Source organism: Cebus imitator, unplaced genomic scaffold (assembly GCF_001604975.1).
Source record: "Cebus imitator isolate Cc_AM_T3 unplaced genomic scaffold, Cebus_imitator-1.0 Scaffold332, whole genome shotgun sequence".
Classification (NCBI taxonomy): Eukaryota; Metazoa; Chordata; class Mammalia; order Primates; family Cebidae; genus Cebus; species Cebus imitator.
This window is the reverse complement of record NW_016107647.1, coordinates 2412118-2436990: the sequence shown is the minus strand read 5'-3', so window position 1 is coordinate 2436990 and position 24873 is coordinate 2412118. Positions and strand designations below refer to the sequence as shown.

The 24873-nt window shown below is 53.4% G+C and overlaps 2 protein-coding genes across 2 annotated transcripts in view; both read left to right on the top strand.

The window, feature by feature from the left end:
- LOC108286944 (intraflagellar transport protein 122 homolog) overlaps positions 1 to 3424 on the top strand; it is a 77950-nt gene extending 74526 nt beyond the window's left edge. Inside the window, exons 27-30 of the mRNA XM_037730144.1 lie at positions 363 to 488; positions 1943 to 2022; positions 2392 to 2556; positions 2984 to 3424. Of these exons, the coding sequence (XP_037586072.1) occupies positions 363 to 488; positions 1943 to 2022; positions 2392 to 2556; positions 2984 to 3073 (461 nt within the window). The 3' untranslated portion in view covers positions 3074 to 3424. The remainder of the gene's footprint in view (positions 1 to 362; positions 489 to 1942; positions 2023 to 2391; positions 2557 to 2983) is intronic.
- A 7996-nt stretch (positions 3425 to 11420) lies between these two features.
- On the top strand, positions 11421 to 17903 carry RHO (rhodopsin). Its single transcript, XM_017505088.2, has 5 exons — positions 11421 to 11893; positions 13632 to 13800; positions 14981 to 15146; positions 15256 to 15495; positions 16326 to 17903. The coding sequence occupies exons 1-5, from the start codon at positions 11533 to 11535 to the stop codon at positions 16434 to 16436; spliced, it is 1047 nt and encodes a 348-aa protein (XP_017360577.1). The 5' UTR covers positions 11421 to 11532; the 3' UTR covers positions 16437 to 17903.
- Positions 17904 to 24873: the final 6970 nt, after the last annotated feature.

The window sequence follows — 24873 nt, the reverse complement described above, 5'->3', positions numbered from 1 at the left end:
ACTACCCCTGCACACACACACAGACATCACCCCTGCACACACACAGACTACCCCTGCACACACACACAGACTACCCCTGCACACACACACAGACTGCCCCTGCACACACACGGATATTACCCCTGCACACACACACAGACTACCCCTGCACACACACACAGACTGCCCCTGCACACACACGGATACTACCCCTGCACACACACACAGACTACCCCTGCACACACACAGACTACCCCTGCTGCCTCTTCTTGCTTTTGGAGAAGCTGCCAGTGGGTTGAGAAAGAACTCTGTGGTCACCCCACCTGCCCAGTGGAAAGTTACTTGCAAGCTAGCTGCTTCAGCCCTTTCCCCACGCCCTCCAGATGTGCTACACCTGGTTGAGTTCTGCCTGGAGGAGGGGATCACTGATGAAGAAGCCATCTCCCTCATCGACCTGGAGGCACCCAGACCCAAGCGAGAGGACAGACAGCAGGAGACCATAAACAACAGTATCCATGCTCTTGGCCAGAACCTACGTGTGCAGCCATATGAGGGGCATGGGGCCAGGCAGGAAGCAGGAGGGCCCAGGGATGGCAGGTCATGCTGAGCCTAGCCCTGTGTCCCTAGAGAGATTGGAGAGGCCCACATGGGATGGACAGGGACCAGAGGTGGGCAGAGGGCTGGCCAGGGCCTGAGGAGCCAGAGTGGTAAATGGCACCTTGGTCTTCCCGTGTGGGTCTCCCACTCTCCCCTAGCCCCTAAAAGGCACTGGCTGTGCCTCCATGCATAGCTCCTACATAGCTAACATGGGATACGATGTCAGTGTTGGCCCCTAGCTCTTCCACTCAGGTCACTTTTGCATGCAGGTGGCACAGTTCATGACTGACAGGCTGAACAAGTGAAGGGTGTGCAAAGAAGCCCTGAGGAGAGGCGGCTCCATGGCCCAGCGCTCACTCCGGTCGGTCACAGGCTTGCTCTGCCTCTCTTGGCTCTGCTCTCCTCTGGGGAGCTTCATTTTTTGGCAGCACCATGGTACCCCTACAACATAGAGATGCCAGGAGCCCCACATCCCCTCAGCCTCATCACCCCCAGAAACGGCCAGCTCTCCTCTCAGCTGTGGTAGTGAAAGCCCCAGGGCACAGCTCAGCCTGCCCCTTTGGCCAGGAGGACGTACTGTTGTCCTTGTCAGGCCACACTTGCAGGCTGGCTTCTTGCAGGGAACAGCACACACATGGCCTGGGGCCTCGCTCCCTCCCACTGGCTGAGTCTGCAGGTGTAGGGGCTGTGAGGCTGCCTTTCCCGCAGCTCCCATGTGCTGCCACCCCCAGGGGCCACACTGGGAGGAGGGAAGCTCAGAGAGAGCTTCCCATCTTGCTGAAGGAGAGACAGATCCTGCTCTGCCACCCAGGCTCCCACAGGTGCCACAGATGATGCGGGCTATGGTGTTGGCATGTGGGTGCTATGCCAACTCCAACTTGACACTAGCAGTCTTCATGCCCTTGGGGACCCCTGCCGGTCTCTGTCACCAGCTCCACCACTGTGGGAGAGGGGCAGTTTCTGGGGACCTCCAGGTGAGTCTGATCCGGCCTGGGGTCAGTAGGGGCTCACCCCATCCGCTCTATCACAAGTGTCTGCAGACCCCCCAGCAGCTGCTGAGTGTTTCTCCAGGATCCCTGGGCCCGTCATCCCCTCCATGCCCACCCACAATGGCTCACAGGGCCTGCATGTGCTTCCCACTGGCCTTGGGAGCCATGGCACGCATGGCCTGCAAGAGGAATGGGTGAGGGCAACAGCGCCAGCAGAGTCCCTTCTCTCTGCCTTCTCGGCCTGAGCCCCCACTGTTTTTCCTTCTGGAAAACTGTTCCGCTGGCCTGGCTGTTCTTGAGTCTTCACATGGGTGTAGGGTGAAGGCTAGGGTCTATCTCCAGCTCTTCTGATTCCATCCTTGACCAGACCCCTCCAGGCTCCCAGATTCTGCAGCTAGTGGAGACCAAGGACTCCATGGGAGATGAGGACCCGTTCACAGCTAAGCTGAGCTTTGAGGTGAGGGTGCCTCTCTGGGTGACCTGCAGGAGGGCAGCCTTCATCCCTTCTCCTGTGCACATGGGGACCCTCAGTTAGCACAGTAACAGAGGAGGATTCGCCAGAACTTCCAGGTGTGATGGCACGAGGGTGGGACAGGACCCCTTCCTGTGGGGTGTAGGAGCCAAGTCTGCCTCTGAGGGACCATGGGCAAGGGCACAGGTCTGTGGACAGGAAGGCAGCTTCAGTTCTGGTGGGAGGAGCTTGTCACTGTCGGGGTTACGAAGCAGATCCTCCCTCGCCACTGACAAAGATTCCAGGATCATAATCCACACAAATGTGTCACTGTGGCTGAGTGAAGACACTGCCTCCTTCCCGCCCACCCTGCAGCAGGGTGGCTCAGAGTTTGTGCCGGTGGTGGTGAGCCGTCTGGTGCTGCGCTCCATGAGCCGCCGGGACATCATCATCAAGCGCTGGCCCCCGCCCCTGAGGTGGCAGTACTTCCGCTCACTGCTGCCTGACGCCTCCATTACCATGTGCCCTTCCTGCTTCCAGGTAGGTGGCCACTCCAGCAGCTCACGTGTGCTTCTCTCAGCCACTTTTCCCTTACCCAGATGTCCCTCTGGGAGGCCTGGCCCCTGGGAGGAGGAGCACATCCACAGCTCCAAGTTGGGAAAGAGGCTTGGCTGTCCTCGCCTCTACTTGCATTCCATGTGCATCTAAAGTAGATTTCACTGGATCCAATACTGTCCACACCCTCCCTAATTCCGGAAGGGCCAGCAACTGTGTGTGCCTTTGACCTTCACTCAGAAAACAAGGAGCCCCACAGCCCCCTCCCATCTCCCCTTCCAACCCTTAAACAAAGGTGCTGCAGGTCTGTGTCCAGCCCTGACCACTGCCAGGTCCCCTCCCTTTGAGAGGCTGTCCCAGCCCCAGGCATAGGACTGATGAGCACTAGGGCTTTGGCCTGATCGTCCCTCAGATGTTCCACTCTGAGGACTATGAGCTGCTGGTTCTTCAGCACGGCTGCTGCCCCTACTGCCGCAAGCGCAAGGACGACCCCGGCCCATGACCAGCACCCTGGGGACAGCCTGCACTGTCTGCCTGCCTTGCGATCTGCTGGACTTTGAAGGAGAATGAAGAGTTAAACTGTCAGAATGCATCTCTTGCCCAGATGAAGTTTGTGTTTTGGGGGGGGCCTTGTGTAACCACGGAATTCCTATTTATGGCATTTCATGCCTTGTAAATAGCACCAGGAGATGAGGAAGAGAATGTACATATATTTTCTAAGGAAAAAAATCTGTTACTTTCAGAACGGCTCCTAGTTGTTCGTGGCAGCCTGCTGGAGTCCGCAGATCTGTCAGACTGTTAGCATGTACATTTTGCCAACAGATTGCCTCAATAATGACAAAAGGGCTCCTTATTTTCATCAGCGTCTGCATTTTAGCAAGTATTCGTATTGTCTGCAACTTAATTTCCTTATGCAAAAGTGCACCTGTTTCTAATTTGATCTGAAAGGAATATTACATTTGTGTGCTCTTAACATTTAATCTAATAGAAATGGCAATATGGAAAGGGGTAGGGGAACGGGTTTTTTTGTTGTTGTTTATTTTGGTTTAATGAGGATCTGTCTTGACAAGAAAAAATAACCTGGCTCCAAAGAAGATGGCAGGACTTTTTAAAAAGGCTCCTGTTTTGTAGCCTGGTCAAGGCTCCTGTCTGGACCCAGGAGCCACCCTTCCATCCACCTTCCCCAGCCCCACAGAGCAGCCCCAGCCCAGTGAAGACTCTTCCCTTTAGAACAGCTCCTTAAGCGGGTGGCTTCTGTTTGAGAGTCCAGAATGCCAAGGTCCCTTCCCTGAGGTATCACTGGTGTCCAGTGCAGCAGCTTGTGGGCTTGGAAGGGGCACATGCAGAAGCTGAAGAGAACTCACATTGGGGACATTTTTGGCACCAGCCACTTTCCATGCTGTCTCAAGCCTCTCAGCAGCCCTGTGAAGAAAGGGTTATGATTTCCAGTGAGGCTGGGAAGGGGGTTGCCAGGACCCAGGGTATGCCTTCAGCCCTGGGAGGCGCAGCCCACCATTTGTCCAGCCTCGAGGCTCTGCCCCCTTCACCCCCACTCCACCTGCCAGAGGTGGCAATGCAGTGCTTCATGAAAAGCCTGAGAGTAGCTGAGCACAGGCAGGAGCGAGGGCAGGGCTGTCATGCCATGCTGAAACCCACCCCCCCCCCATGCTGCAGTATTGATTCCTTACAGCCTATCTGTACAGGGGGCAGGGCAGGACAAATGTGCCCATTGGAGGGATGCGGACACTGAGGCCCCAAGGGGAGTGGCTGCAGAGACCCCCCAGTGGGAAGTGTCAGAACTAGAGCCCCATCCCAGAGCCCCTGCCCCACCCCAGACCACCCCTCCTCCCTGCATCCCTCCGAATCTCTCTGGAGATGATGGAGGAAAATAAAGAAAGGGAGCCAGACAGTTGTGCCAACAGAACTCCTCCGTCGATTGTCTAATTACTTACCATCATGCATGCACTCTCACTAAACATTTATTAATGTGTTAGGATTTCCATTAGCGCATGACTTGAACTGAAATCATTTGCATATGGCTGGGAAAAAGAGGGGAGAAAGAGAAAACAGCTCCAGCTACCTAGCAGTCAATCGCAGTGACAGATCAGATGGTCCCTGGCTGGAGGCAAGGGAGGGTTCCAGCGGAGATTCTCGCATCCCCTCAGCCGATGAACACAAAAATGAGTGTGCTATTCCGGGCTCTGCTGCCCCAGGAAGCTCAGCTCAAGAGGCCTGAGTGGGGCCCCTGTTCGGACAGATGCACTTTCTGTACATCATCCAAGCCTGCCTCTTATGCAGGTGATGACACTGAGCCTCAGTCACGTTCTTTTTCATTCAGCAAATAGGCATTCAGCCAAGGCATATTTGGTTGCACCTGGGTGCAACCTTCACACATAAGCCGTGTGTCTGGCTGCTGTTCTCTCTCAGCCTGGTCTGGGTCTGAGCCAAATCCAGTCTTTTCTCCAAGGCTCAGTTTCCCCATCTGTACAAAAGGGCCCCCTCCAGCTCTGACTCCGAGGTTCCAGCCTCAGTCTACATCTGTGAACAGTGCTGGATGATGATCCTTTTGACCCCTCACATGCCTATGACAAGGAAGGCACCACAGGGACCTGGTGATGCCCACTGAACTAAGAGGACACTGAAGCCAGAGAGGAGCAGCTGCGGGAGGCTCACGGCAGGGCAGTGGTTCTGGCCTGTGTGTAGCTGTAGTCCCAACTACTCGGGAGGCTGAGGTGGAAGGATCACTTGAGCCAAGGACAGGAATTCAAGACTGCAGTAAGCTATGATTGCACCACTGCACTCCAGCCTGGGCAACAGAGAAACATTCATCTCTCAAAAAAATTTAGATAAATGTGGTAATCATTGATGGTAATGACCTTGTAAAAACTGAACATGGCTGGGTCTGGTCACTCATACCTGTAATGTCAGCACTTTGGGAGGCCAAGGCAGGAAGATCGCTTGAGCTGAGAGATACCAGTTTGAATTCTATAGGGAGACACACACTATCTGGCTGGGACTGGTCCCGATCTGTCATCTCCCAAGAGTTCAACATTGTACCCATGTTCTTGGAAGGAGGAAGCAAGGGAGAGGCAGACTGGGCAGCCACAAGTGGATCTGACTCTAGACCCACCTCAGGCAGTTGGGGGTTCCTGGGCCTCGGTTTCCTATCTCTCCCCAGCAAGGCTGTGAAGCCAGGAGCCCCTGGTGGCTGTCGCACAGGTGGGCAGAGGCCCCTCCTCCAAGGTGACTGCTGTGTTTCTTCCCAGGCTCGGAGTCTGTGTGCCCACGGCAGAGGCCACCACTGGGCAGGGTGCTTACCCTGGGCCTCCCTGATTCTCCCCACGCAGATCCAGAACACTGGCCCAGAATGGAGACCTCGTCACGGCCTTCCCTGCTTACCACTCGCAGTGGCTGCCTGTGCCATTCAGCCAATACCCAGACCCCTAGGCCTGCCTTCTGTCCCTGCCAGGCCACCCTAAGGGGACCAGCACCTCCATACCCAGCTGGTGCTCCTGCTTGCCCTGTTTGGGGGGCTCTTTTGAGGCCAGCCACTCTGGGGAGCTTCCCAGGCACCCTCCTGGTCCACCTTTTTCTCCTCTGGGCTCCCGCGGCCCTGGGACTGGGAGAAAACTCTCATTTCTCATGGTTAGTTTCCCCTGTCAGTGCCTCCTGAAACTGCAAGCTCCTTGAGAGCAGGGACTGTGTAGGATCCATCTCAGCATTCCCAGGGCCCAGGCCAGGGTCTGGCACATAGGAGTTTGGCAAATGCTAGGGTAGAAGGGAAAGAGGAAGGAAGGAAAACTGGTCTTTCTCCCTCCCTTATTGCCTCTTGACACTCTTAGCGCTGTCAAAGACCTCACGTAGTCTTGGTGACGCAGCCAGATGGGGCTGAGTCATGTGGGGGACCAGAAGAAAGAAAGCCGAGGAAGAAGAGGAGAAGGATGCTGACCTAGCAGGTCCTCTCACAGCAGTTCCTCTCCTGCGGAGGCTGAAGAGCGATTTGTGCGCTGCAAGCTAAGCCCCTAATCCTCCAAGGCAGAAGCAAAGCCTGCACCTGGGCTCCTGAGGGCTGGGACTTGGGTGCCCCAAGATGGCCACATCTACCTTCAGAGATGGTCGCCCCGGGGCCCTGACTCCATGCCCCGCAGCTCCTCATAGCTCTTCCCGAGCCCGCTGAGAGGGAGGCAGAGGGCAATGGCTCAGAAATCCCCCCACACTCCAGCTTGGCCAACACCCACACCATGGGTTTCTCTGGATTGCCCGACACAAGTTATGGGTGCTGGCCAGGCCTGTGTTCAAATCCCAGCTCTGCAGAGGAACTTTGACCCTGCGTGCCCCAGATTCCTCAGTGGTCAGTGGGGAGTGAGACGCTCTTCACAGGGGGCAGGAGGAGTTGTTCATTCATTCAACAAATGTTTATTGAACACCTCCTATGGGTTGTGAGCTCAGAGGCAGTGATGAACAGGCCAGGGTGGTCCTGCATTCTAGAAAGAGATGGGAGGTCAGTCAATAAGAAGACAAATGAGACCAGGTGAGGTGGCGCACCTTTAGACCCAGTCACTCAGGAGGCTGAGGTAGGAGGATCACTTGAGCCTAGGACAGGAATTCAAGGCTGCAGTAAGCTATGATTGTACCCCTGCATTCCAGCCTTGGCAACAGAGCAAGACTCATCTCTAAAAAACATTTTAAAATTATAGCCTCCCAAGTGGCTCCCAAGGCAGGAGGATCACTTGAGCCTGGGAGTTAGAGACCGGCCTGAACAATATAGGGAGACCCCATCTCTACAAAAATGAAAATAAATTAGCCAGGCATGGTGGTACAGGCCAATGGTCCTAGCTACTCAGGGTTGAGGTGGTGGATTGTTTGAGCCCAGGAGGTTGAGGCTGCAATGAGCCAAGACTGTGCCACTGCCATCCAACCCAAGTAACAGAGCAATACCCTGTCTCAAAAACAATAGGCCAGGTGTGGTGGCTCACGCCTGTAACTCCAGCACTTTGGGAGGTCGAGGTGAAAGGATCACTTGAGATCAGGACTTAGAGACCAGCCTGGCTAACATGGCAAAATCCTGTCTCTACTAAAAATATAAAAATTAGCCAGGCGTGGTGGCACACACCTGTAGTCCCACCTACTTGAGAGGCTAAGGCAGGAGAATCACTTGAACCTGGGAAGAGGAGGTTGCAGTGAGCCAAGCTTCCACTGCACTCCAGCCTGGGCAACAGAGCAAGACCCTGTCACAAAACAACGACCACACCTGGTGGGAGTGCCTGGTATGTAAGATGGTCAGGAGCGGTCTCTCCAAGGACATGAATGTAAACAGAGACCTGAAGGAGACTCAGGAAGAGATTAATACTGTCAGCAACAAACATATTGATCACTTAGAAGCACTCTCAATAATCCTATTAGGTAGGTACTCATGTCATTCCCATTTTACAGAGTGGAGGACCAAAGCACACCCTTGGGAGGGTGGGGGAGCTGGCTGCACTCAGGTTGTGTAGCCTCAGTCCAGATGTAAGAGTGTGTGGAAAAGAGTCTTGCCTGATGAGGGAGAACAGTGAAACCGAGGCTGTAGGGTCCAGAGATTCGTAAGCCAGGCTCTCATGGGGAAAGCAAGTGACTTTTACTGTATAGCTGGGTGTGCCCCCCACCCCACACTGAGGCTCTCTCGTCCCAGCAAACTGAGGCCCAGAGAGGCGAAGCAAGACTACTGTGATAAAGACCAGCTAGAATCCAGCCTCCTCTCCTCAAGGCTTCCATTGCCCCGCCCCAGGCCTGTGTGACTCAGTCCAGGGCCTTTCCATTACCCCAGCTAAACCTTTCTTTAGTCATTTATACCATGGTGTGAATAGCTGGCTGGCCTTTCCTGAGAGCTGTGTTTGATGAGGGGAGGGAGGAATAAGCAGGTTAGGGAAGCTGTTACCCTGTGAAGCCAGGCTGGCTGTGTGGGTTATAGCCCAGACTGTCGCTGATTTGTTACGGGACCTGAACAACCCTGTAGACCTAAGCCTCCGTCTTTTCATCTGCAAAATGGATGTAGCAGAGACAGTCAGAGTAGGTGACTTCAAATGACCCTTCCAGCTCACTGTGAGCCTGTTACCCTGAACAAAGAGCATTTTTTGTTTAAAAAAAATTTCTTGGGCTGGGCACAGTGACTCACGTCTGCAATTCCAGCACTTTGGGAGGCTGAAGAGGGTGGATCACTTGAGCCAGGAGTTCGAGACCAGCCTGGGTAACATAGTGAGGCCCCATCTCTACAAAAAATACAAAAATTAGTGGTGTGCACTTGTGGTCCCAGCTACTCGGGAGGCTCAGGTGAGAGTCTCTCATGAGGCCAGGAAGCAGAAGCTGCAGTGAGCTATGATCGCACTGCTGTGCTCCAGCCGGGGTGACAGAGTGAGACCTTGTCTCAAAAATTTTTTTTCTTTGTCAAAGAGCACTGCCATGTCAGTGATGTCTGTTAGTTCCCCATCACCAGGACTCCATGAGGTTGAGATTGTGAAACTCACAAGGGAGGAACCTGAGACCGAGAGCGGAAGTACTGGGACCACCAGGTCCATTCCCCCACTCGCTCACTCATTCAACAAGTATTCAGGGAGCACCTTCTAGGTGCCAGGCTCTGGAGACACATCAGTGAACAAAATAGCCAACATCTCACCTCTTTCCACCACAGGCCAGGCGCCGTGCTGGGCTCTGGAAACCCTGTTGTGAGCAAGACAGACCCAGGCCCGCCCTTGTGGACTCACGTTACAGGCAGGGAGACCAGCACAAAACTCATGAACAGAACACAAAAGGCTTCATGCTGTCAGAAGCACCAGGCAACAAGCAAGGCGCTGAGGTACTGCTAAGCTGTGTAGGGTGTGGGCTCAGCCTGGCCAGGGAGGGGCCGCGTGTGGGTCAGTCTTGACCCAAGGCATCCAGGACACCCTCCTCCTGGCCATGAGGGTCCACGTCAGAATCAAACCCCCCACCTTAACCTCATTAGCATTGGGCATAATCACCAGGCCAAGCGCCTTAAACTCCAAGAGGCCCCATCCCACCCGCCCTGCTTCAGCACTGTCACATGTGCCAAGCCCTGTTAGACCCAACACCGCCCAGGCCAGGCAGGGGGCTAGAGCCCAGGTGGGCTGCAGGGAAGGGGGCACCCTTCTGAACAGACAGATCTGGGAATCCTGGGTGGGCAGAGAGACCGGGTGAGAGAGAGATTAAAGGACACTTTCCTGGCCTCGGGGCTCTGCACTCGCAGGGGACCCTCTGCCTGGACGGCCTTTCCCTGAAGCTTCCTCCTGTTGCTCCGGCTCTCCACTCATGCTCCAGCTTCTGAGAAGCCTCCTGTGTTGGGAGTGGCTGTGACTGAACTGTCCTCGCTGTTACTCCATTATTCGTTTGTGGTCCCTGTGTCCCCACCCCCACAGAAACACTGGCTTCTTACAGGGGAGGGAACTTGCTCTTTTGTGTCCCCGGAGTCTCCCCCAGGACCAAGCACCTTGTCTGGGCCACAGTAGGTGCTCAGTACACATGTTGGCTGGACAGTGGTCACTGAGTGGCCGAACATCAGGCACTCTCAGCACCTGCACAGGCCACCCTGGCCACCCACTTCATTCCTAGGAGGTGTCATCGTGTTCCTTGGATAGCTTGAAGAGGGAGACCTACCTCCATTTGCCCCCAGGCCATCTGCCCCCAAGGCTCTGACTACTTTCTTTCCCACAGTGCATCCTGCTGTCCTGGAACCAGCCCTCCTGGGGCCACCTGGCACATGGCATCTGAGACCCTCGTGGTTGACCAGATATCCCCCAACAGCGCCCTGTCTGCTGCCTCCAGGACGGGCCTCCCCTTCAGACTGGAGTCCCTGAGGGGCTCCGTCCCTCCCCTGCTCTGGTAGCCCCCTCCATCCTCCCTCCCTCCACTCTAGCTTTGGGGACATTTGAGTCACCTTTCTACCCCAGAGATCTGCCCAAGCCACTGCCCACTTCCCTCTGGATAAAGCCATGTTACCCAACTTGCTGTTCAAGACCCATCACAACTGCCCCCAGCCTGGGTCTTCCCCACCTGGCCACCTGGAAAACTGCACCTTCTCCCAAAGGTCCAAACATGGCCTCCTGGGCTGCATTCCCCCAGGCAGTCAGACCTGTCTCCACAACCTCACAGACACCCTGGGCGGAATCTGCTTCTTCCCAGTTCTGAGTCCTCCTCAGCCCCTGAGCTCCTCTGGGCAGGGCTGTTTCTTTTCCATCTTTGTATCCCCAGGGGCCCACACATACATGTTTAATGAACAAACTCACAGAGTGAATTCCAATTCCAGGCAACAGTGATTGGGCTCCTGGGCCCCAGGTCATGTGTCTGGCACCAGGAACGGAAGCTGGAAGATGCAGCCCCTGCCCTCATGGAGCTCCTCCTGCGGCAGCAGTGTGGGGACTAGATGTGCCCAGAGGGAACAAACAGGTAAGGGACTGTATGACGAGATGAGAGACTAGGAGAATAAACTGAAGAGCTTCTAGCTGTCCAGAAACTCACAGTCCAGTCCAGACAAAGACCCGAAGTCAGCCATACTAAGCCAGGGAAAATGGCACAGAGGCCCATGGTCCCCATTTCAGACCAAGGCCACCAGACTGAGCTGGGACCTTGGGACAGACAAGTCACACAGAAGTTAGGGGCTTTCTCCTCTCTTTCCCAAGGTCCTGGGTACCTCCCTTCCCTGACCTCAGGCTTCCTCCTGGTGTCACCTTGGCCCCTCTCAGAAGCCAATTAGGCCCTCGGTTTCTGCAGCGGGGATTAATATGATTATGAACATGCCAATCTCTCAGATGCTGATTCAGCCAGGAGCTTAGGAGGGGGAGGTCACTTTATAAGGGTCTGGGGGGGCTCAGAGCCCGGAATCACTCAGCTGGAGCCCTGAGTGGCTGAGCTGAGGCCTTTGCAGCATTCTTGGGTGGGAGCAGCTGTGGGGCAGCCACAAGGGCCACAGCCATGAATGGCACGGAAGGCCCTAACTTCTATGTGCCCTTCTCCAACGCAACGGGAGTGGTGCGCAGCCCCTTCGAGTACCCGCAGTACTACCTGGCGGAGCCATGGCAGTTCTCCATGCTGGCCGCCTACATGTTCCTGCTGATTGTGCTGGGCTTCCCCATCAACTTCCTCACGCTCTACGTCACCGTCCAGCACAAGAAGCTGCGCACGCCTCTCAACTACATCCTGCTCAACCTAGCAGTGGCGGACCTCTTCATGGTCTTCGGTGGCTTCACCACCACCCTCTACACCTCTCTGCATGGATACTTCGTCTTCGGGCCCACAGGGTGCAATGCGGAGGGCTTCTTTGCCACCCTGGGCGGTATGAGCCGGGTGCGGGCGGGTGTGCAGGAGCCCAGGAGCATGGAGGGGTCTGGGACAGTCCCAGGCTTGGCGGTAGTGGCTGAGAGGACTTCTCCCTTCTCCTCTCCTGTCAGCATTATCTGAAGTCCTCATATATTCAGTCAACAAATACCGTTCGTGGTGATATCTGGGCTGCTATTTGTGCAGGGCTGGCACTGAACACTGCCTTGATCTTATTTGGAGCAATGCGCTTGTCTCATTTCACAGCAAGGAAACTGAGCTGAGGCTCAAAGAAGTCAAGCGCCCTGCTGGGGGTCACATAGGGATAGGAGCAGAGTTGAGTTTGAAGCTCGCATCTGTGTTGCTCCTTGGGCCGTGTTCGGAACACCAAGCCTCTGTTTACCTTGGAGCAGCTGTGCTGGGTCAGACCCAGGCTGGGCACCAAGGGGAGAGCTGGGCAAGCCAGACACCTCCTTTCTGGGGGCCCCAGCCCGGGGCAGGAAGCGGATTCTCCATCCTCCAGTCATTGGGTCTTCCCTGTGCTGGGCATTGGGCTCGGTCCCCTCTGGCATCCTCTGCCTCTCCTCCCAGCCCTCTGTCCTTGGGTGCCCCTCTGGCCTCCCTGCAGTGCTCCTGGGCTCCTGCCCCTCTGAAGCAGCTCCTTTCACAGGTGATATGTGGCTGTGAAAGATGCTTTAGAATAATGTCTTGCATTTAACAAGAAAACAAATGGAGGTGCTGCAGAGATAACAGATCTCACTTAACAGAGGGGAAACTGAGGCAGGAGAGGGGAAGAGACTCATTTTGGGATGTGGCCCGGCAGCAACAAGAGCCTAGGTCTTTGGGCTGTGATCCAGGAATGTGTCCACTGAGATGCAGGAGGAGACACTCGTGGCAGCCATTGCAAAGCCAGGGTGACAGGGAGAGCTTAGCGCCAGCCACAAGCGTCGCTCTGCCAGCCTTGCCCTCTCTCCCCCATGTCCAGGCAGCATCCTTGGTCCCATTCTCAGGGACTCTCTGGCCATTGTTGGGCGTTTGCTACATTCAATAATCAGAGATCGCCCGATTCTGGCCAGAAGGTGGGGGTGCCACAAAGGGTGATTGTTTCCTGCAGGGTCAGTCCCAGTTTACAATTATCGTCCCATTCCTTGTCAGGAGTGTCCCAGTTTGGTTGGTAACTATATGGCCACTGTCCCTATGGAACTTCGTGGGGTGGTGAGCAGGGCAGATGTCTGAATGCCATCATTCCCTTCTTCTTCCTCTGGGCAAAACATTGCCCGATGCTTCATGGTTCCTAGGAGAGGGTCCCACATGCCTGGGCTATTTCATCTCCCAAGAGGGGAGAGGGAGGAAGGACGCCAATTCTGGGTTTCCACCACCTCTGCATTCCTTCCCAACAAGGAACTCTGCCTCACATTAGGATGCATTCTTCTGTTAAAACACACACACGCACACACCACCCTACTGGGTTCCCAGTCCAGTCATGACCTCCTGATCTTTTTCGTGTCCCTCATGGATCCAGAGCTCTAGGCAAATAACTTCCCCCATTCACTGAGTTTCTTTGCCCAGCTCCCCTCAGCATGGGCTCCCTCTGCCCCTTCCTCCTCCTCCCAGTATCAAGCTCTCCTTCCTCAAGGGCTCTTCAAGTCCTTCTCTCACTCCGGGTTGCTTTCCTAGCCACCCTTTCCTTGTCTAGGGGTAGTGCGCCCTCCTTAGGCAGTGGCGTCTGTGCTGACCACCCGCTGGCTGCCTTGCAGGTGAAATTGCCCTGTGGTCCTTGGTGGTCCTGGCCATCGAGCGGTATGTGGTGGTGTGTAAGCCCATGAGCAACTTCCGCTTTGGGGAGAACCATGCCATCATGGGCGTTGCCTTCACTTGGGTCATGGCGCTGGCCTGCGCCGCACCGCCCCTCGCCGGCTGGTCCAGGTAATGGCATTGGGCAGAAGGGAAGGGGCTAGGGCTCTCTGTAGGGTCCTCCAGTCAGGACTCAAACCCAGTGCTGTCTGGTTCCAGACACTGACCTTGTATGTCTTCTGGCCCAAATGCCCACCCAGGGTAGGGTGTAGGACAGAAGGAGGAACAGACTCTTAAGTTGCTGAAGGGCTGGTCCCACCTCCTGAGGCCCAAGTCAAAGAGAATCCAAGCCATCCCAACCCTTCACCTTGGCCGTGCCCCTAATCCTCAAGTAAGCCAGGCGCAAATTCCAATCCTCTTTGGTCTAGTGCCCTGGGGGCAACCCCCTCTAACCTTGGGCCTCAGCAGCAGGGGAGGCCACGCCTTCCTAGTTCAGGTGGCCATATTGCGGCCCCTGGGAACTGGGTCCCATTCGGCCTCTAGGCCATTCCAAACGGGGCTGAGATGAGACACAGCAGGTACGGTGGTTTGGACATCAGGACTGGTGACTGGTCCCCAGAGGCCTCATGTCCCTTTGCCTCCAGAAAATTCCCACTCTCACTTCCCTTTTCTCCTCAGTCTTGCTAGGGTCCATTTCTTACCCCTTGCTGAATCCCAGCCCACCCCCTGGACTTTTTCCCCATCTTCTCCAGTCTGGCCTAGTTCCATCCTCTGGAATCACAGCCATTGGACGCTCTGGGTTTCCTGAGGCCATTCCATTGCCACCAACATCAGGAACCATTGCCACATCCTAACCACGTGCCCTGGGAGACTCTTGTTTCCAGAAGCTGCACAAAGATCCCTTAGATACCCTATATGTCCGTCTTTGGCCTGGAAAATACTCTCACCGTGTTGCTAGCTTGTACAAACTGCCGCAAATACAGAGCCCGAGGGCTCTCCCCTCCTCCTCACCAACCTCTGCCTGGCATAGCCTGAGGCTCAGCAGGCAGTGGATGCTGAGGCAGGGCATGAGGCTAGGTCATGTCATCTGGTACCGCAGCCACCAAACAAAGAAGTGACACTGATTCCACAAGGTGCATCTGCATCCCCACCTGATGCAGTCCATCCTGTCACCCAGCCACGCAGACGTTTATGATCTCCTTTCCAGGGAGGGAACGGGAAGCCCCAGAAAGGGCCAGTGCCTGGCAGGCACCTTGGCCAGGGCCATTCCTAAGTCCCTCCCAGGTAAGGTCTCCCTACCTGCCCGTCTCAGGTACATCCCCGAGGGCCTGCAGTGCTCATGCGGAATCGACTACTACACGCTCAAGCCGGAGGTCAACAACGAGTCCTTTGTCATCTACATGTTCGTGGTCCACTTCACCATCCCCATGATTATCATCTTCTTCTGCTATGGGCAGCTTGTCTTCACCGTCAAGGAGGTACGGGCTGGGGGTGGGTGGCCTCTGAGCGTCCAGCCCCCAACACACATCTACAGCTCCTGCTCCTCGGAGGAGCCATGGTCTGGACCTGGGTCCTGTGTCCCTGCAGGCCGCTGCCCAGCAGCAGGAGTCGGCCACCACACAGAAGGCAGAGAAGGAGGTCACCCGGATGGTCATCATCATGGTCATCGCTTTCCTGATCTGCTGGGTGCCCTATGCCAGCGTGGCATTCTACATCTTCACACACCAGGGCTCCAACTTCGGTCCCATCTTCATGACCATCCCAGCATTCTTCGCCAAGAGCGCCGCCATCTACAACCCTGTCATCTATATCATGATGAACAAGCAGGTGCCTATTGTGGGTGGGAGGACCCCAGTACCCCAGGCCATGGGCACTGCCTGCCAAGGATAAGCTATGTCCCAGGGCAGGGGAGGGGGCTCCATCAGGGCTACTGGCAGTGGGGCTCACGGGTCAGCAGTCTCAATGGGGAGTGTGTGAGAAATGCAGATTCCTGGGCCCCACCCAGACCTGCTGAATCTCAGGATGGACCCAGGAACCTGCATTTCCAGCAAGCCCTCCAGGTGGCTCGGATCCTCACTCAGGTGTGAGAAGCTCCAGTCCAGATGGTTCTGGAAGCCCAATGTCAACGTCAGAAGGTCCCAAGCTGAGAATGAGATGGGCCAGTCTCCATAAAGCTGAATAAGGAGCTAAAAAATCTTATTCTGAAGGGTAAAGGGATAAAGCAGTCCCGTAACAAAGAGCAAGTGGTTTCCCTGAGGAACCCAGAAGTCGGGGGAAACAGTCTCTGAAGTCAGCTCTGCCATTTTCCAGCTGTGTGGTGCTAGGCAAGTCAGTTCCCCTCTCTGGGCTTTGGTTTCCTCATCCATAGAAAGGGCAAAACACCAAACTCTCAGATTACAGGAGAGAATTTCCAGCATACACTTGGCACACAGAGGGCACCATGAAACGTTGAGGGTGATGCAGCCCCCTTGTGCTCGGTCCCTGGCATCTCTACAGGTGGGGAGTGTCTGCTTAGCAAGTTCTGTCCAGGAGGCCGGATTTGAGTGGAATTGTGAGGGGCAGAAGCCAGGAAAGGGTTGGGGCAAACCTCACCAATGTGCCAGTTCCAAACACACTGTGGGCAGCCCCAGCCCTAACTCAGGCCTCTTGCCTTCCAGTTCCGGAACTGCATGCTCACCACCATCTGCTGTGGCAAGAACCCGCTGGGTGACGATGAGGCTTCCGCCACCGTGTCCAAGACGGAGACCAGCCAGGTGGCGCCGGCTTAAGACCTGCCAAGGACTCTGTGGCTGACCGTAGGCATCTCCCATCCCCCACACCCTCCCCCAGCCACAGCCATCCCACCTTAATTTTTTTTTTTTTTTGAGAAATAATTCATGAGAGAAAAATGAGGCTTCTCACTCACCCGGGATGGCCTGAGAAGGGACATCCACGAAAACCTACTGATCTGGAGTCTCAGGTTCCCCAAGGCCCGTGGGATCTGTGCCCCTCCTCTTCCCAACTCATCTTTCAGGAACATAAAGGAAATCTTGCTTTTTGGAAAAGTGTCCCAGTTTAGGGATAAGTGTCTAGCACAGAATGGAACACACATAGGTGCTTAATAAATGCTGGATGGATGCAGGAAGGAAAGAAGGAATGAATGAAGGAATGAATGGGAAGGGAGAACGTATCTGTCTTCTCAGACACTCTTAGCAGCAGCAGCTCACACTTGGCTCATGATTTGGAGCAGTTGTTCTCCCCTCCCTGGGCCTCACTTTCTTCCCCTATGAAATGGAAATCACAGATCTCTGGTCCTGCCGACTCACAGCTACTGAGAAGACCAAATGAGGGGCGTGTGTGTATGTGTGTGTGTGTGTGTGTATGTGTGCGGGCTGCATGTGCGTGTCCACGTGTGTGTTTAAGCACTTTGTAAATAGCAAGAAGCCGTACAGATTCTAGTTAGCGTTGTGAATAACATCAATGAATGTAACTTGTTAATTATTATGATCATTACTTCCTGATAGTGAACATTCTGAGATTGGGCATCAGAGGATGGGGTTTCACCCAGCCTCGGACAGGTTTTTAAAAATTAGCTAAGCATCAAGGCCAGACCAGGGCTGGAGGTTGAGCTGCAGGCAGGGACAGTCACAGGAATGTAGAATGTAGTCATCAGACCTGAAACACATTGGGGGAGAGGGGCAGTGAAGGCCAAGTTCCCAGTGAGGGTGAGATTGGGCCTGGGGTCTCACCCCTAGTGTAGGGCCCCAGGCCCCATGCCTCCCCTTCCCAATGTGGCCTATGGAGAGACAGGCCTTTCTATCAGCCTCTGGAAGCTACCTGCTCTTTTGCCCCAGCACCTTGGTCCCAGCATCGAGAGCATGGAGCCTTTAGAAGCCATGCTCACCCGCCCACATTTAATGAAGAGCTGAGTCCCTGACGTCATCCTTATCTTGAAGAGCTTAGAAACAGAGTGGGAAATTCCACCGGACCCACCTTCCCTGGGGATGTTCATGAGCCCCAGTTTCCAGTTTCCCTTGCCAGACAAGCCCATCTTCAGCAGTTGCTAGTCCATTCTCCATTCTGGAGAGTCTGCTCCAAAAAGCTGGCCACATCTCTGAGGTGTCAGAATTGACCTGCCTCAGTACCTGCTCCCCTTTCTCCATATAAGCAAAGCCAGAAGCTCTAGCTTTGCCCAGCTCTCCCTGGAGACGAAGGCAAATTGGGCCATTAAAGCTCAGCTCCTGTGTTGGTATTAATGGTGGTGGTTTTTGTTGCTTTCAAACTCTTTATCCACAGGATAGATTGAAACTGCCAGCCTCCACCTGATCCCTGACCCTGGGATGGCTGGATTGAGCAATGGGCAAAGCCAAGCCGCACAGAGTCCCCTGGGGCTAGAGGTAGAGGGAATAGTCCTGGGAATGGGAAAAACCCCAAATTTGAGTTCATAGAAGCACAGGTGACCCACAAAACTGCAAACAAGTTTTGTCACCTCTCTGAGCTTCCTTATCTGCAAAAGAGGATGTTAAAACTGACCTTGGTTGGGCACAGTGGCTCATAACTGCAATCCCAGCACTTTGGGGAGGCTGAGGCGGGCAGATCATGAGTTCAGGAGTTCGAGACCAGCCTGACCAACATGGTGAAACCCTGTCTCTACTGAAAATACAAAAATTAGCCAAGCATGGTGGCACTTGCCTATAATCCCAGCTACTCAGGAGGCTGAGGGAGGCAGATCCCTTGAGCCCAGGAGGAGGAGGTTGCAGTGAGTCGAGATCCTGACGCTATAGTACTCCAGCCTGGGCCACAAAGCAAGACCCCATTTCAAAAAAAAAAAAAAAAACCTGATCCTAAGGGGATTAGCTGAGACTGTGGACTCTAAGTGGCCAGCCTACTGCCTGGCATGCAGCAGATGGGAGACTTTGGCAATACTGGGCCTCAGCTCAGAGCTGGCTTTACTCGAGACCCTTCCCAAAGGGGAACAGGATGGAGCTATTACTCCCGAGAGTCACCCACTTCTCCAAGGTGAGAAAGGGGGCAGGAGCCTGAGAGAGCAGATCCTTGGTGCCTTGATGGGGCTGGGGCGCATCATGCTGGGCTCTCTGACTGTGTCCCTCTTTACTCTGACTCACCAGGTTATATTAGTCAGGATACTTTTGGTTGCAAGTGATAGGAAATCCAACTCATTTGTGCTGAAGCTAAAGGGAGATGTTGTTGGCTCACATGAACAAAAAGCCCAGGGGGCTTCAGGCACGGCTGGATACCAGTGCCCAGATGATGTGATCCACTGTTTCTCCCCTTTTTGCTACACTTCCCTGTGCTGACTTCATGCACAGGCTGACTGTTCCCAAAGGTGGCAGAAATGGTCCCCAGCAATTTGAGGCCCAGCAATCCCTGCAGAAAGCAGGCTTCTCTTTCCTGTTAATTGCCGCAAGGTCACGGGTAGGGCTCTTACTGGCCAGATCTGGGTCACTTGATCACTTTTAAGCCTATCACCATGCCCGAGATGGGGATTAATTCTGTGATTGGCCAGGCCTAGGTCACCTGATCATACTTAACCCATTTATGCCTGTGGTTGCAATTTTTTGAATTTTTGCAATCAGACCTTGGCGAGGACCTTGAGCAGTAGGATATAAATAACTCCCACATGCTTAGCCTTCCAATAACGGAACACTAGGCATACATAGGTCTAACTGCATCACCATGGATGGAATGGGGACTCATCCTCTGATTGGCCAGGCCTAGGTCACGTGCTCACCCTGAAGCCCAAGCAGGTTGAATGGGGAGAGGTAGGTTTCACAAAGGAAAGCCCAGGTGCTGTTACCTGAAGTAGGAGGGCAGGAGGCAGGGTGAGCAGAGCCAACATCAACCCAGAGGGGATGGACTCTAAGTTGGTGCTGTCTGGGTGCATGGCGGGACCAGGCCTCCCTCCATCCTCATCTCAAGGACATGAGGGAGAAGATTCCTATGGGTGGTCCCAAAGGAATCTCACCCTTTATTTTGGATGCTGTGTTGGGCCAGGGTGGTGGTGGGTAGGACAGTGGCATCTTAGCTGCCCTGACTTGCAGGCAGCCATCCCAGCTCCCTGCCCAATCCCCGACCCAGTCCACTTTTTCTGAGAAATGGCACATTTTCCCCATTCTCATGTCCAGAGGAAAATTTTACTCTAACACCAGAACATTCTCTGGTTTGTCCTGGTAGACAGGAAAGCCTCCACATCCTTAATTTACAAATGACTTGACAGCTGCTTGGTGGGCGCTTGCATACGTAAAGAGAAGGAGCTGCTGCCTTAAGCTGCAGCAAATGTGTCCCCACCTCATCTCCAGGCAGCCAGCAGATGTACAGAGTGCCTGTTGGGTACAATAGCAGCTCCATTCGACCAAACCTGAACAAGCTGTCCATGCCAGAATGCACTGGGGACTCGGAGATGAATTGGAAGGAGCAAGTCTCTAGGCTGTGACCTGGCCTGCCTCAGGGCCGCAGAGCACTGTCACACCAAGGGGGACGTGCACCCCTGAAAGCCTGACGTGTCCCCTAAGGGGATAGTGGGTGCCCTTCCCAGCTATGTGGCCTCAGGCCAAGTCAATCCGTCTGTCCTTCCTTCCTTCCTTTTCTTCCTTTTCTTTCTTTTCTTTCTTCTTCTTTTTTTTTTTCTTTTTTTTTCTTTTCTTTGAGACAGAGTCTTGCTCTATTGCCCAGGCTGGAGTACAGTGGTGTGATCTCGGCTCACTACAACCTCCACTTCCTGGGTTCAAGTGGTTTTCCTGCCTCAGCCTCCCAAGTAGCTGGGATTACAGGCATGTACCAACCACACCTGGCTAATTTTTTTGTATTTTTAATAGAGACATGGTTTTGCCATGTTGTCCAGGCTGATCTCCAACTCCTGAGCTCAAGTAATCCATCTGCTTCGGCCTCCCAAAGTGCTGGGATTACAGGCGTGAGCCACTGTGCCTGGCCTATAGCCAATTTCTTTACTAACACAAAGGGTTTCTAGGCTGCAGCCCAGGAAGTCAGGGAAGATCGAATTGTAGGTCCTTTCTGAACTTCAGCTTCTCCATGTATAAATAAAATAGTGAATATAAAATATTTATATGGACATCGAATGTGGCAGCTGTTACTGTTTCTGCCCCACCCTTTATACATTTATTGACTCAAAGTCAGGAAAGAAAAGTCAAAAATGTCCTGATGTTACAGGGGCTGAAACAGACACCCTATAACTGCTTCCAAAAGTTTGGAACTGTTATCCTCAGAACTGTAGGAAAGTTCACATGTAGGCCGACCCCATTCAGTGTTTCATAACTGCAAGAAAGTTCTCGGCAGAAGTTACATTTCATGCAGGCCTCAGTAAAAAAAATCAAAGAAGCTCACCAGGCGGCCCGTCCTCCCCGCACAGCCTGGTGCTCAGAATTACCATTTCCCTGTAAAAAGGCAATCCTCTAGAGGAATTTTTAGATCACGCAGCACATTTTAGAGCTTCTTCCCTTCGAACGCAAAACTCGATCCTGGCACAGCCGGGAGCAGGGTTTCGGATGAAGCTCGTGGGAATGTTTCTATCGCTGAGTGTTGCTCTACTTCTCAATTCTTGGAAGTGTCTCATAAATGTGAACAAAATTGCTGCCCCCATTTATGCCAGCTTCCATTTGCCTCTTTGCTTCGTCTCCTCCTCCAGAACGGTCCCAGAAGATGGTTTTCAGGCCTCCCTCTGCTCGGCCAAGCTGGGCTCAGCACCGGGACCTCCAAGCATCAGAGCAATGGGTATTGTTGAGCAGTGACTGTGTGTCAGGTGCTGGGCTGGGCACCAGGGATACCACCAGGAACAAGACAGATACGGCCCTGCCCCTCCCCCAGAGCGCAAGGGCTGGAGACATGGAAGGCAGAGCTGCGATTCAGAGCTTGAGGCTCCCCAGGAGCAAGGCTGGGCCTGGCAGTGCCCAGAGGAGGGGCCCCTAACCTTCTAGGGTCCAGGGAAGGCTTTTCTGAAGAAGCGGCATCTACACTGAGGCCAAAAGATGAGTGGGCAAGAGTCCAGAGAAGGGGGGCAGTGCGCACAGAGGCACTTCCAGGCCAAGTGTATCACTTGGTTTGTACTGCAAGACAAACAATCCCAATACTTCATGGCTTAAAACAACAAACCGCATATCATTCATGACCGTGGATCAGCTGGGCAGTTCTGCTGAACCAAGCTTGGTCGATTTTGGCTGGGCTCATTCAAGCATCTGTGGTCAACTGGAGGGTTGGCTGGGGACCGGCTGGTTGGCCCTTGGATGGCAGGATAACAGGGGCAGGACAGCCATGGGCCTCAGCATCTGGCAGGCTAGCTAGGGCCAGTTCACATGGCTACGGGACTGGCATACTGTCACTTCTGTCGCGTTTCATTGGACAAAGCAAGTCATAAGATTTAAGGAATCCCCTCAGATCTAAGAAATGTGGGAGGGGCCAGGCACAGTAGCTCATGCCTGTAATCCCTACATTTTGGGAGGCCAGGAGTTCAGGGCCAGCCTGGGCAACATAGCAGGTCTCCATTTCTACTGTATGTGTGTGTGTATATATATATATATACACACGCACACATATATAATATATATACATATAGTATATATATATATATATATATATATATTTTTTTTTTTTTTTTTTTAATTAGCCAGGCATAGTGGCATATGCCTGAGTCCCAACCACTTGGAAGACTGAGGTAGGTGAGCGATCACTTGAGCCCAGAAGGTCAAGGCTGCAGTGAGCTATGATTGCACCACTGCACTCCAGCCTGGGCGACAGAGTGAAACCATCTCAAACAACAAACAAACAAACAAACAAGAAATGTGAGAAGGTTGCAAAGTTGCAATTGCAGATGGGCATAGATATGGGCAGGAGTGAAAAATTGGGGGCAGTTCTGCATCAATTCAACACACACAGAGGAGACAAAAGCGGCCAGATATCAGCACATGGCCCATTCCAGAAGCCACAGTGTGGGTGAATTGTGGGATTCAAGTGGGGGGGAGGCTGCTTAAATCGTACTGAAGAGCTTGGACTTTCGCCCAAGGGCAGTGGAGAACCATGAAGGGTGGTAGGCAGGGGAGTGAGATCTGATTTCACTTTAGAACACCTTGATGGCCACAGCTTCCCGGAGTCCAGATCTCTGGTGATGGAGAGTCCTCTGGGAAAATTCTAGAATAAAGAGATTCCCTAGAGAAGAATGCATGTCTGTTTAAACCCATCCCTTCCTCAGAGGTAACCACTTCTACTATTACCTTGGTATGAATCCACTCAGAACTTTTTTCTACTGCTTGTATTGGTAAAAGAAAAAAACAAAAAAAGTTTTAAAAATTAAAAAGAACTGTTGTGCGCGCTCTCTCTCTCTCTCTCTCACACACACACACACACACACACACACACACACACACACACACAGAGTTTTGTCTTCTCAGTAATGGGGCCATACTTTCCGATACATTCTGGCTCACTCCTTTTCACGGCTGTGTACTGTTCCACTGTGCAAACAGGCCACAGTTTACTGTCCACTCTCCACCTAATGGGCATTTATGTTGTTCTGAATTTCTGCTAAGAATGAAATGAACATCTTTGCATGTTTGTCTCAGATTTACACCTAGAGTGGAGTGAGTCCCTCCTTAGTTGTAATAAAACATTGCTGAATTGCTTCCTAAGGTGGCTACCAGCTTGATCCCCACCCCTCAGCAGCTATGCTTTCTTCAAATTCCAGTCACTCAGTACTGACAGATATTTACATCTTTGTCATTTTGCTGAGTGTGAAATACAGCCTCATCCTTGTTTTTTTTTTTCTTTTCTTTCCTTTTTTTTTTTTTTTATTTTGAGATAGGGTCTTATTCTGTAGCCCAGGCTAGAGTGCAGTAGTGTGATCACAGCTCCCTCATCCCAGACCTCCCGGCCTCAACCAATCCTCCTGCCTCAGCCTCCCAGGTAGCTGGGACTACAGGCACACACCACCATGCCCAGCTAATGTTTATATTTTTTGGTAGAGACGGGATTCTACTTTTTTGCCTAGGCTGGTCTTGAACTCCTGGGCTCAAGCGATCCTCTTGCCTCAGCCTCCCAAAGTGCTGGGATTACAGGTGTGAGCCACCACACCTGACCCCTCATCCTTGTTTTAATCCACCTTGTCATTTCATTTCATTTTATTTTTATTTATTTATTTTTGAGATGGAGTTTCATTCTTGTTGCCCAGGCTGAAGTGCAATGGCAGAATCCTGGCTCACTGCAGTCTCCACCTCCCAGGTTCAAGTAATTCTCCTGCCTCAGCTTCCTGAGGAGCTGGGACTACAGGTGTGCACCACTATGCCCAGCTAATTTTGTGTTTTTAGTAGAGATGAAGTTTCACCATGTTGGCCAGGCTGGTCTCAAACTCCTGACCTCAGGTGATCCCCCTAACCTTGGCCGCCCAAAGTACTGGGATTACAGGCGTGAGCCACCATGCCTGGCCCACCTTGTTATTTTAGACAGCTGCAGAATATTCTACAGAAAGGGCGTGATTTAACCAGGCTCTGAGTGTTCGCTTGGAATTTTTTTTTTTTTTTTTGTCAATTTGATGGGAAAAAGTAGTATTTCACCATTCAGTTTGAATTTTCTCAAATGCCAAGGAGGTTGAGTGTCTATTTTCCTGTTCCTCAGCCTTTAGGCTGGTGAATTGCCTGCTGACATTCTTTGTCCATTGCTCAAGTGGATGTTGTTTTTATTTGTGAAGACTTCTGTGAAGCATCCTCCCTTATTGCTTCCTTTCTTAAAAAATAAAACCAAAGGAGGGCACAGACCCAGAGAGCCTGGCTGGCCTCAGAAGGGGCTGCTGCCTGACCTAGGGGTATGTGCTCTGGGCAAAAGTAGCAGTTGGGCTGCCTCCAACTGCTACTTTTTGAGAAACTGAGGCCAGCAGTGATGTGGGGCAGCCCATTGCCCACCTCGTGGGATTAGAGGGCTGCCTCAGCGGCCTCCCTGCCAACACAGGTGACCCCAATTCCTCATTAGCATCTACAGCCCCTAGTGGGCAGAGGGCACAGGCGGGATCAAGCATCTCAGCCCCATCATTGCACCATGGGGACTGAGACCCAGAGAGTCAAGTGACACCCCCAAGCTTACACAGGAGTGGGTGGTCTAGCTGGGGCTCCCTGCAGAGGGCAGGGCTGCTGTACCCCATCCCACGCCTCCAGCCCCAATCAGCAGCTCGGAGCGCTCCCAGCCAATCAGAGCTGATTGGAGTGGTGG